Below are 13,665 nucleotides of genomic sequence, written 5' to 3'. Positions count from 1 at the left end.
CCCTTTCCAGAATATCAGTCTGTCCCTGATGTTTTTCCTGGAGAGTGGCATCTTTGCTGCCCTTCTTGACCACAGGCCATCCTCCAAACGTCTTCCTCTCACTGTGTGTGCAGATGCACTCACACCTGCCTGCTGCCATTCCTGAGCAAGCTCTGTACTGGTGGTGCCCCGATTCCGCAGCTGAATCAACGCTAGGAGACGGTCCTGGCGCTTGCTGGACTTTCTTGGGTGCCCTGAAGCCGCCTTCACAACAATTGAACCGCTCTCCTTGAAGTTCTTGATGATCCGATAAATGGTTGATTTAGGTGAAATCTTACTGGCAGCAATATCCTTGCCTGTGAAGCCCTTTTTGTGCAAAGCTATGATGATGGCACGTGTTTCCTTGCAGGTAACCACAGTTGACAGAGGAAGAACAATGATTCTAAGCACCACCCTCCTTTTTGAAGCTTCCAGTCTGTTATTCGAACTCAATCAGCATGAGAGAGTGATCTCCAGCCTTGTCCTCGTCATTAACCTGTCGTTAACCTGTGTTAACGAGAGAATCACCGACATGTCAGCTGGTCCTTTTGTGGCAGGGCTGAAATGCCACAAAATGTAGGATCTTAATTTGATTACGCTTTTGTTGCTAAGAATTTTACTGCAGTGCAGGAACCGCAGATAAGCTTAGTGATTTACTTAAATTAACTTAAAGCCCACACTAACACATTGTTATATTAACAGTAATGCACTTTTCATGTGGCCTACTTTTGGCTGGCTAATAGCCTAACCATCGATTAAGAACAATTATGGCCAAAAATGTCAGTCCTGTTGAGCAGGATTATTTTGCTGTGACAATATTGGTCAAATTATGATCCTACATCTATGTTGTTAATATTTAGCATTCCAGTCCTGATAACTGTTGTGTGTGCACTATAGATCAGTGGTTCCTAACCGTAGTAAGGAGTACTTGGCCTATCTACAGGGGGTACTTGAGAAGGCTCATGAGACCATAGGCCTACTGGTAAAATGTTTGAGGGGGTACTCCGGGCAGAGCAAAATTCAGTTAGTGGTACAGTAACTGAAAAAAGGTTTGGATCCACTGCTATACAGTATACAGCTCTGTTGTAACGTAACTCTCGGTCTCTCCCTCCAGGTGCGTAAGTACCTGTTGATGTTGGACGTGCGTAAGGACCATGTGAAGTTCTGGAGACCCCAGCTGTTGCTGATGGTGTCTAACCCTCGTAGCAGTGTAGGCCTCATCACCTTCATCAACGACATCAAGAAGAGTGGTCTCTATGTCCTGGGACATGTACAGCTGGGAGACCTGGGTAAGAGGACACACGGGGGCGTCTCTCGCTCTCTCTCGGGGCGCCTCTCGCTCTCTCTCGGGGCGCCTCTCGCTCTCTCTCGGGGCGCCTCTCGCTCTCTCTCGGGGCGCCTCTCGATCGCTGTCTCGCTCGCTCCCTCTCGCGGTCGTGCTCTTTCTCTCATGTCTCACTCTCTCTCGTGTCTTATGTTTTTCTGTGGCACTGCACAATCAGGTCACTACACAGATAAATAACTTAATCTCTTACTCTCTGAGGACTTGGCAGATAATGGCCCCTGGCCAAACTGTTTGCACAGATATTGATGTTTTGTTTCTCTCGCTCTCGCCATCCTACCCTCACCCCCCCCCCCTCTCGCTCTTTCTCCATCCTCCCCCCACCCCCACCCCTCTCTCTCTCTCGATCGATACTCCCACCACCACCCCTTCTCGCGCTTTCTCTCAGACACGTTACCGTCCAACCCTCTCCAGTGCCGTTATGACTCATGGTTGTCTCTGGTGGACCACCTCAACATCAAGGCATTTGTCAACCTCACCCTGGCTGACTCAGTACGGCACGGAGTGCAGCATCTACTCTTCATCTCTGGCCTAGGTCAATGATTATATTCACTACTCTCTGATACCATGCACTCTATTAGCTGTAACTGGCCCAACTGTCACTCATACACCTCTTTTACAATCAAACCCATTCACTCATCTCTCCCTCTTTCCATCCCTCTCTGTCTCTCTAGGTGGGATGAGGCCCAACACATTGGTCCTGGGTTTCTATGATGACTGCACTCCCAAAGACAAACTCACTGACCCCGCCCTCACTGCCACCGTCCCCACTCAGGACCCCGAGGACGAACGCCCGCCCTACCACTTCCCCGCCCTGCGGCCTTCCAATGATGGTATGGGGGAAAACGGAAAAGTCATGGGACCCCAAGAATACGTGGCGGTGATCGCAGATGCCATGAAGATGATGAAGAATGTAGCGCTAGCCCGCTACTTCCACCAGTTCGACCGGGCCTCAACCATCTCCTCGTCCCCAGGGAAGGGTGCTCTGTACGTGGATGTGTGGCCCGTCAACCTTCTGAGACCAGACAGCTCCAGCTATGTAGACACCTGCTCCCTCTTCCTGCTCCAGCTTGCCTGCGTCCTCAACATGGTCCGCGCGTGGCGCCATGCTAGACTCCGCCTCTTTCTATGTGTGGAGGAAGGGCGGAGCCTGCGAGGCGCTGAGGAAAAGCTGGGTCAGCTGCTGAAGGAACTGAGGATCAAAGCCAATGTGTACACTGTGCCCTGGGACCAGCAGGTGGCGCTACACTGGCAGAGGCAGGGTGAGGCGGGCAGGAGGAGACCCAGAGAGAGGAGCCAGTCACAGAGAGAGGAGGAGGGGCTGGGGAAGAGGGGGTTGTTTGAGGAGAAGGAAGGAGACGACGGCGACTTTGTGAATAGCTTCCCTAGCAACGCCACAAGGCTGTCGGATGAGTATCTGTTGGCGGTTAATAGGTTGATCCTGGATCAGGCCTGCCCCCCTCCGGCCGTGCGTTTCCTGTATTTGCCCCACCCCCCGGCTGACACGCAGCACTACACGGCCTACCTCCGCCAGCTAGACCTGCTCACCAAGGACCTGGGTCCTACCCTGCTCATACACGGGGTTACACCTGTCCTCACCACTGACCTCTAACACCTGAACTCTCACCAACTGATCCCTGATTAAACCCTCACCCCTTTACCAAATTGCTGCAGGTAGAAGTGCTACTTAGACAAAGCTCAAGGATCCACTTACCTGCCCCAAAGCTGTACTAATATACAAAAGTATGTGGACACCCCTTCAAATAAGTGGATTTGGCTATTTCAGCCATGCTCGTTGTTGACATGTGTATAAAATCGAGCACACAGCCATGCAATCTCCATACACAAACAGGCAGTAGAATGGCCCGTACTGAAGAGATCAGTGACTTTCAAAGTGGCACTGTCATAGGATGCCACCTTTCCAACAAGTCAGTTCGTCAAATTTCTGCATTGCCCCAGTCAACTGTAAGTGCTGTTATTGTGAAGGGGCAACGTCTAGGAGCAACAACGGCTCAGCCGTGAAGTGGTAGGCCACACAAGTTCACAGAACGGGACCGCCGAGTGCTGAAGCGCTTAGCACCTAAAAATCCTTTGTTCTCGATTGCAACACTCACTACCGAGTAACAAACTGCCTCTGGAAGAAATGTCAGCACAATGACTGTTCATTGGGAGCTTCATGAAATGGATCTCCATGAAATGGGTTTCCATGGCCGAGCAGCCGCACACAAGCCTTAGATCACCATGCACAATGCCAAGCATCGGCTGGAGTGGTGTAAAGCTCACCGCCATTAGACTCTGGTGCAGTGGAAACGCGTTCTCTGGAGTAATGAATTACGCTTCACCATCTGGCAGTCCGACGGACTAATCTGGGTTTTGCGGATGCCAGGAGAACGCTACCTCCCCAAATGCAGAGTGCTAACTGTAAAGTTTGGTGGAGGAGAAATAATGGTCTGGGGCTGTTTTTCATGGTTCGGGCAAGGAAATCTTAACACTACAGCATACAATGACATTCTTGACGATTCTGTGCTTCCAACTTTGTGGCAACAGTTTGGGAAAGGCTATTTCCTGTTTCAGCATGACAATGCCCCAGTGCACAAAGTGAGGTCCATACAGAAATGGTTTGTTGATCGGTGTGGAAGAACTTGACTGGCCTGCACAGAGCCCTGACCTCAACCCAACCTTTAGGATGAATTGGAACGCCGACTGCGAGCCAGGCCTAGTCGCCCAACATCAGTGCCCCACATCACTAATGCTCTTGTGGCTGAATGGAAGCAAATTCCCGCAGCAATGTTCCAACATCTAGTGGAAAGCCTTCCCAGTAGAGTGCGGGCTGTTATAGCAGGCTCCACTCTAATACTAATGCCCATGATTTTGGAATGAGATGTTCAACAAGCAGATGTTCACATACTTTTGGTGATCTAGTGTATTTCCTCTGTTCCCCTATCCTCCTTATGAATATGGAAGGGTTGCACTGGCCAAAAAGTAAATCATAATGCTTAAAGGGGACTGAAGTCTGACACTGCCAAGTCATTGGAGCTCAGTAAAAGGTTTTCTTTTCTGAAATCACCATTTGTCTTTAATACAAAATCAGAAACGTGACCTTAAGTTTACAGTTAAAATATGAAAATCCAGCAATCTGTTTAATGGGACTGTTATGGAACTCTAGTCCGCTCCTCTACATGGAATCCCATGGATGTTTACTGAAGGGATATCTATTCTATATAGATCTATCTCATCTCCATGGAGCCCTTCTATTGGATACTACACTCCTATGCAAAGAATGCTGGGGTATGACCGGTACTATACAGCTCAGTAACTTTTTGCTGGAACACGCACATTTTAAAAGCACCATCCAAATCATCATGTTTCAAAGTGTGTTTATATTGTAATTAAATAAAGCTATTTTGTAACAGTTCTGTGTCTTTATTTTCATTTCACTGTCTCATCATTGTGCATTAGTTTTGAGTAAGCCAGTAATTTATCTAAACAGTGTTGATTGATGTGTATGTTCACGGCTGTAACTATACTGAAGAAAAATATAAACGCAACATGTAAAATGTTGGTCCCATGTTTCATGAGCTGAAATAAGAGATCCCAGAAATGTTCCATACACACACATATTATTTCTCTCAATTATTGTGCACACATTTGTTTACATCCCTGTTCGTGAGCATTTCTCCTTTGCCAAGATAATCCATCCACCTGACAGGTGAGGAATATCAAGAAGCTGATTAAACAGGATTATCATTACACAGGTGCACCTTGTGATGGGGACAATAAAAGGCCACTAAAATGTGCAGATTTGTCACAACACAATGCCATAGTGTGTGTAAAATTGGCATGCTGACTGCAGGATTGTCCACCAGAGAGTTGAATGTTAATTTCTCCACCATAAGCCGCCTCATGTGGTTTTAAAGAATTTGTATGTCCAATCGCTGCAGACCACATATAACCATGCCAGCACAAGGCCTCCACATCCCAGGACCTCCACATCCGGTTTCTTCACCTGCGGGAGAATTTGCGGATGTCACCTTTATGAACACTTCCCCATGTAGGTGGTGGGGTTATGGTATGGGCAGGCATAAGCTACGGACAACAAACACAATTGCATTTTATCGATGGCCATTTGAATACACAGAGATATCTTGACGAGATCCTGAAGACCATTGTCGTGCCATTCATCCACCGCCATCACCTCATGTTTCAGCATAATGCACAGCTCCATATTGCAAAGATCTGTACATGATTCCTAGAAGTTGAAAATACTCACCAAACATGTCACCCATTGAGCAGGTTTGTGATGCTCTGGATCGAAGTGTATGACTGCGTGTTCCAGTTCCCGCCAATATCCAGCAACTTTGCACAGCCATTGAATTGGAGTGGGGCAACACTCCACAAGCCACAATCAATGGCCTGATCAACTATATGCAGAGATGTGTCACGTTGCATGAGGCAAATGATGGTTGCACCAGATACTGACTGGTTTTCTAAATCACGCCCATATCTTTTTTTTTCGGTATCTTTGACCAACAGATTCATATCTGTATTCCCAGTCATTCATAGATTGGGGCCTAATTTATTTATTTAATAGGGCCTAATTCATTTAAATTGACTTTTTCCTTGTATGAACTGTTGCATTTTGCGTTTATATTTTGTTCAGTGTACATATAAGGACACCGAGGTCCGGACCTCAGCAATGTTTTCTAATTTGAAAAAAAAATCTTATATGTCTTGTACACAAATGAAAATCGATCACGGGTCAAGGTCAACACCTAAATATTGCTCCTAGCGTTGATCAAAGCTCAGAACGCTAATATTCTTGATCTGCACACGCGCCTGCCTCTGCGAATGGGTGGAATCATGAACAGTTTGTTCGATATGTTCGCATGCGTCCCCCGGATTTGGCTTTTTTAGCAGCACATTCGCCACTCTCAAACGGCTGACTCCGCTCTCTGGTGGCACAGGCCGAAGACTTGAGACGTGAAACGAACTAACCCAACGTGAAGTGAGCGAGTCGGCTCAAGTAGAGACGCTGCTGACAGTGTGTGTGCGAGATGCTGGACAAAAGGCAATTTTAAAACCATGTTTGTTTCAATATGAACATCTCCACATCTTCCCTATAGGCCTAAGCATACATCAAAAATCTAACAATACAGTTCTTAACCAATATAAACAAAAATATTGTATCTCTCTATCGCCAACTGGAGTTTATAGTGTACCCATTACCCACCCTTTTTTACGACTACATCACTGATCAACAATCATAAGAAATATTCTAATGTGGATGTGATAAAACCATATTTCTGCGGGCTCTATTGGTCTGTTCGTGTTTTGTGTGGTGCTTGATTCGCAATGCCTGCAATACAAATATGAATGCCAGTGAAGGCTGGGGGGAGGAGCTACAGGAGGATGGGCTCATTAATGGCTGGAATGAAATAAATGTAACGGAGTCAATTCCATTTATGCCATTACAATGAGCCTGTTCTCCTATAGCACCTCCCACCAGCCTCCACTGATGAACACTGAGAAAAGAGAGATCAATGTAAAGAGTGGATGATTTTATGCAATTCATTATTATAACTGACTGAACAGTCACTGATGCTACGTGTCAGTGTGAACCATTTCATCTCAAACCCTGGTTGTTGCCCTGTCTGTGGTAACCTTTGGGTGTGTCGAGGTTAATTAGTTAATGTGTCTTGAAGCTGTAGGCCTTGTGCCAACTGTGCTGTGTTTCTCAAATAAACTAGACTTGGATGGGGAGGCTCCAGTCCAGACAGACAAGCCCAGACAAATTGCTCTGTCCCCTAGCTGGCAACTATAAAATAAATGGAGTTAAGGTAAGGGAAAGATATGAAAAATGACCCAACATAACCATGAATACCTGGTCAGAAAACGGAGCTGAACAGTGATTGAGATAAAGAGCCACACTGAAAGTGCTGTAGAAGACATGGTATTTGGTGTAAGATTTCTCTATTTGCCCTGAAAAGGTCAAAGAAAGTGTGTGATGTGTGTAAATGTGTTTGTATGATCAGAGAGCCTCAATTTCCTCTGACAGTTTTCTAACAAGAGAACTCTTATTGCTCTGGGATAGTAGGAAATAGGGAGTGCAGTCAGAGCGGATTGGGGAGGGGGGTCTCACTGTTAGGGTCCTGGCTATGTGTTGGGGTGTTTCGGTGCCCCTGGTGTACAACAGACTTGAAACCCTGTTCAGAGGGGCAACATGTCACACTCACCAAGACTCACACTGCCAACCACTGACCACTGGGCACACCACAGGGACACATAATTTATACATACCCACTGATCACTTTGAATTAGCACTCTCCTCTGATCCGATCTCTCTCTCGTCTCTCGTCTCGCTCTCTCTCTCTCTCCTATCTTCTCGCTCTCTCCTCTTTCTCCTCCATCTTTTCTACCTCTTCTCTCCTCTCTCTCTTTCTATATATCTCAGGGTATGAGTTATATCAAAATGCCAATGGTTTCATCTGGTTAATTTTACATGAGATGCAGATTGTCTGAGTCATCAGATGGATAGAAGGGACTTGGTCACACTGATGCTAGGCAGGATTAGTAATGAAGGAGAGGTGTGTTTGAGAGGGATACAAATGTAGTATGATACACAAATAAAGCAGTGAATGGAAAAGCCCTGGTATGGTACACTAATAGAAAGAGCCAACATCCCATGATGCCCCTTGAGTCAGTTTTATTGTGGTAGTAATGGAGGCTGTACCTTCAATGGCTTGAACTGCCTGAAACAATTCTACTGACATCTCAAATCTATATCAGGAAGGATGATTAAGGTACGGTGGGAAATTAAATATCAGTTTCTGAGAAAGTTAACCCTTCAACTATGTGTACTACGAATATGCACAGTAGGGACAGTGCATTTGGAAAGTATTCAGACCATTGACTTTTCCACATTTTGTTACGTTACAGCCTTATTCATAAATTGATTTTTTAAAATTACCTCATCAATCTACTCACACACAACCCCGTAATGACAAAGCATTTTTTGCAAATGTTTTAAATTAAACAGAACCTTATTTACATAAGTATTCAGACCCTTTGCTATGAGACTTGAAATTGAGCTCAGTTGCATCCTGTTTCCATTGATCATCCTTGTGATATTACAACTTGATTGGTGTCCAAATGTGGTAAATTCAATTGATTGCACATGATTTGGAAAGGCACACACCTGTCTATATGAGCAAAAATAAATCCATGAGGTCGAAGGAATCGTCCGTAGAGCTCCGAGACGGGATTGTGTCGAGGCACAGATCTGGGGAAGGGTACCCAAACATTTCTGCAGCATTGAAGGTCCCCAAAAACACAGTGGCCTCCATCCTTCTTTCTTAAATTGAAGAAGTTTGGAACCACCAAGACTACCTAGAGCTGGCCGCCCAGCCAAACTGATCAATCGGGGGAGAAGGGCCTTGGTCAGTGAGGTGACCAAGAACCCGATGGGCACTCTGACAGAACTCCAGAGTTTCTCTGTGGAGATGGGAAAACCTTCCAGAAGGACAGCCAACTCTGCAGTACTCCACCAACCAGGACTTTATGGTAGAGTGGCCAGGCAGAAGCCATTCCTCAGTAAAAGGCACATGACAGCCCGCTTGGAGCTTGCCAAAAGGCACCTAAAGGACTCTCAGACCACGAAAAACAAGATTCTCTGGTCTGATGAAACCAAGATTGAACTATTTGGCCTGAATGCTAAGCGGCATGTCTGGAGGAAACCTGGCACCATCCCTATGGTGAAAGCATGGTGGCGGCAGCATCATGCAGTGGGAACGTTTTTCCAGAGGTAGTGACTGGGAGACTAGTCAGGATCAAGGGAAAGATAAACTGAGCAAAGTATAGAGAGATCCTTGATGAAAAACTGCTCCAGAGCACTCATTACCTCAGACTGAGGTTAAAGGTTCACCTCCCAACAGGACAACAACCCTAAGCACACAGCCGAGACACCGCAGGAGTGGCTTCTGGACAAGTCTCTGAATGTCCCAGCCAGAGCACGGACTTGAACCTGATCGAACATCTCAGGAGATACCTGAAAATAGCTGTGCAGCAACACTCCCCATCCAACCTGACAGCGCTTGAGAGGATCTGCAGAGGAGAATGGGAGAAACTCCCCAAATACAGGTGTGCCAAGCTTGTAGCTGCAACGGGGTGAGTAACTGGTTGCCGGGAAGTCAGGTGCAGGAGAGCAGAGATGGATGATAACAGGATAACTTTAATATACACCCTGGCCCAAAGGCACAGGCGAGGCAGCAAAAAGCACAACCACGGTAACATGAACCGGGTTAAACAAAACAAACAAAACCTAGCGCAAGCCAGCCTGTAGCATAACACCCTACACAAAGACCAATTCCACACACAGACATGGGGGAAACAGAGGGTAATATACATTTAGTCTGATAAGGGAATGTGAACCAGGTGTGCGGGAAAACAAGACAAAACAAATGGAAAATGAAAGGGAGCGGTGATAGCTAGAAGACCGGCGATGCCGAACGCCGCCCGAACAAGGAGAGGGACCGACTTCGGCGGAAGTCGTGACAGTAGCGTCATATCCAAGAAGACTCAAGGATGTAATCGCTGCCAAAGGTGCTTCAACAAAGTACTGAGTTAAGGGTCTGAATACTTATGTAAATGTAATATTTAAGTTGCTGTTTATTATATACATTTGCAAACATTTCTAATTACTTTTTTTCTGTCATTTTGGGGTATTGTAGATTGATGAGGGGGGAAAACTATTAATGTAACAACAAAATGTTGAAAAGGTAAAGATGTCTGAATACTTTCTGAATGCACTGTATTTGTTTCGGGGAGATCGTTGTATGTGTGTGAGTTTGTACCATATAGAGAGATGCTGGATATTAGATTGGGGTTGGGGCATACTGTGTGTGCCCTCCTCTATCCTGCTACATCTGTCTCATATTCCAGTGCCCTTTACACAGTCAATCTGCCATAATCTCACCCTTCAATGCAACTACATTTTCCAATTTAATCAGAATTCGGGAACCTCCATGTCATTTAGAAATGAGGGCTCAAAGATACATTCTTGGGTTGATGAGAAAGACCAGAAGTAAAATTGAATCAAGGCTTCAAGTTGAGCAGGTTACTAGTTTTAACATCTCTGTAGGGTTCTCTTTAATGACATGGCAGGCTCTCCAGTGATGAAACTGCAAGCAGCACTATGGGGCTGATTCCGACCTGAGTTAAACGCGCAAAAATTGAACGTAATTCCCTTTCTATGTACTTTTTTCTCTATGCGTAATTTGACATTGAATTTAAGCATGAGAATAGCATGGTATTCATTCGGGTGGAGATCTGGGAAATGAAGATATGGTGGAGGTGCGTCTTCAGACCTTGACAAAATTCCCTCTCAATTCTACCATCTTTATGCTGAGGAAACCACGAATAAGGTCGAGCGAAGATGCCGGTTCCAAGTTGAAAAAGCCTCTTTCTCTTTCTACTTTCTTTTTCCCGATAGCAATAGCAGCATTCTCCACGCACTGTAAATTATAAATCGATATGCTGATATATTGATAAGGGCTTGTTAAATGAGTAATCCGTTTGTAGAAGGGGATTGTAAATACACATGGCAATTGTTTTAGATTATTTTTCCCTATGATCCCTGGAGACAAATGTGAAACCTGTCATTGCGGCACCTTTTCCACAGTAAAGTAGGCTATAAATAGTTGTGCTGTTATTCAGAATTGTGTTCCTTCATCATTTGTATGGATGAAATTTGGATACACAAGCTAATGCCTTTTGTAGGGCCGAACCTGCAGAGTTGATGTATGCGCTTTAGAATGTCTTGATTATATGCCCAGGTTCTTCTCCTTTTTATTTTACAATTTGTATCATGTTAACTATTAGCCACCATCAGTAATACCCACATACATTTATAACTGTCACTTTAGTGTTCGTTTTCCTCAATTTGTAGCTTACATTTTACATAATTTAATTCCATTCCGTGTACCTTTCTTTCCTCTGTCATGTCCTTGAAATTATTCGTGAGGGTCACTAGCATAACTGGATCATATTAGGCTAACAGTGTGCAATAATTTGGGACATGTAGCCTTTTGAATCATTATGGAACTCTTACCACACGTAGCAGGTTAAACCTGCAGCCTGGCGCATCGTTCATGACGACTGAACCATTGTTATACAGTTCCATGACTTGGTTAGATTTATAGGACTATTGTTGAACCCTTATTATACTTTTTTCCCCACCTTCCAATATTTAATGGATTGAACTTGAATATGACAACTTTCAGGATGAATCAAACCAATATTTTTTTATTCATCAATATATTTTTTATTTTTTCTCCAAATCAGTAAAAAAATATATATTTATACATACTTTCTTAACCCAAAATGTCCCTAAATAATCTACAAGATTAGAGCATTTTTAAATCTACCAGTTCGTACTGAAACAGAGATGAATATGCATAGATTTTGATGCCTTTTTTTGATTGATCTCTATATTCTGAACCTGTTCTCTCTAACTATTTTAGTCCATTGACAAAATTTGAATTGGTACACCATATTTAAATGGAATGCCTAAGATAAATGTACTGAAAACCCTATTGAATGAAAACAAAAACAAAAAGTATGTTGGCCAGCAAGTTGGAGGGTTTTCAGCGGTTAAATCACATGTATTCAGCTCACACTAATGGGAACTGCTCCTGCATAGCCCGTTATGCACTTGCATACATCTGAATAGGAAAGGCGTACATTTTCGATGTCTGAATCGGCTCCTATGAGCACATCTGCACTGTGACATCACTACTACCTCCTCTATGACAACATGGCAATCATGCCTGTGACGACATCACAACTAACTCCTCTATAAAGTATTAGCTTATCTTCCCTGTGACATCACTTCTAGGTGACATTACTATTATCACTCATAGCTCCTCTGTTGACATCACCATTGTCTTCTCTATGACATCAGTTACCTCCCTGTGACATCATGGCTTCACTCTTCTCTATTCCATCTCAAGACCCCCAGTAGGCTGACTTAAAAGCACTGTATGAGTGTGTAGTCTGGGGTTAGTGGGAGCTCTGTGATTTGTGTGTGTGCTCAGGTCAGGTAGGGTGTCACACCCCTGTGTTCTCTGGCTCATTTTTGTGTCTGGGTCACTTTATAGTCTGGGAAAAGGATGACCTGCTGTTAATACACACACCTACACAAATAATTAAATGTCTGGTCAATGTCAAATTGTCATCAGCAGTTATTATGAGACAGGAAATTGTTGATTATTCTGTCTGGTTCAAGGACCCATCCCCACAACACCCATCTATCAATCTATCTATGGAAACCATGTGTTTGATGTATTTGATACCATTCCACTCCAGCCATTGCAACGAGCCCGTCCTCCCCAATTAAGGTGCCACCAACCTCCCGTGCTATCGATCGATCTATCCATCCCATCCCATCCAATCTCATCTCTATTGCTTTCTCTCTCTCTCTCTCTCTCTCTCTCTCTCTCTCTCTCTCTCTCTCTCTCTCTCTCTCTTTGTCTCTCTCTGTATCTCAAGCGCACACACAGACATGCTGCATATTGATTGGGCTGTTTGCTCGTTGCGGTGGCTGCTTTAGGCGTCCTAATCTGGGGAGATCACAAGCTTGCAGGGTGTTATTACCACAAAGAGGAGCCACGCTCTCATCTTCCTGCCTGCCTGCCCGTCTCCTCACCACCTGACCACCACTAAACAAAAACTCACACTGAGTTTTAGAGGTGCTGTAGAGTTAATATATGCTGTGTGTAGCTGCTGTGGTGTGAGTTGTCTAGCTGTGCCATGCCATCATGACCCCATGCATCAGAGGCTTCATGTGTTTTAAGGGATCCCTGGTGGCCTAATGTCCTGCTGTCTGCTATTCATTCCATGTGACGGAACAAATGCTACATTTGATGTATTCCCATCATACAAGTGGATGAAATTGAGGGGCATTTCAATGAGATGTTACACATAGATGTCTCAGATTCAGTGGGGCGTGACTCTGCTAGTCCTTTCCCGTGTGATGTTTCATGCTGTGTTCCTACATAAGATCCTCCTTCATACCTAGCAGTTAAGTGCAATGTTGGGTGACTCAGCTCTCTGCTATGTTCTGCTCAAATTGCTCCCAAACTGTGTAAATAGTTTGAGCTGAGAGAGTGTGTGAGAGAGAGTGCGTGTGAGATTGTGTGAGAGGATGTGTGTAATTGCAGGCTCTCCTTGTTGATTGGGTTCAGGCTCTCTGTCTGAAAGCCCTGTCTGTCCTGGCGAAGAGAAACGAGGAAGGAAGCAGGGAAATTAAT

At 44.9% G+C, this 13,665-nt stretch overlaps 1 protein-coding gene across 1 annotated transcript in view; it reads left to right on the top strand.

The window, feature by feature from the left end:
- Positions 1–3,574, top strand: part of LOC139386279 (solute carrier family 12 member 9-like) — a 58,937-nt gene extending 55,363 nt beyond the window's left edge. Inside the window, exons 11-13 of the mRNA XM_071131776.1 lie at positions 1,133–1,307; positions 1,749–1,895; positions 2,035–3,574. Coding sequence (XP_070987877.1) covers positions 1,133–1,307; positions 1,749–1,895; positions 2,035–2,972 — 1,260 coding nt within the window. The 3' untranslated portion in view covers positions 2,973–3,574. The remainder of the gene's footprint in view (positions 1–1,132; positions 1,308–1,748; positions 1,896–2,034) is intronic.
- The last annotated feature ends 10,091 nt before the right edge of the window (positions 3,575–13,665 follow it).

This window comes from Oncorhynchus clarkii, chromosome 27 (assembly GCF_045791955.1).
Source record: "Oncorhynchus clarkii lewisi isolate Uvic-CL-2024 chromosome 27, UVic_Ocla_1.0, whole genome shotgun sequence".
Lineage (NCBI taxonomy): Eukaryota > Metazoa > Chordata > Actinopteri > Salmoniformes > Salmonidae > Oncorhynchus > Oncorhynchus clarkii.
This window is presented reverse-complemented; position numbering and strand designations above follow the sequence as displayed.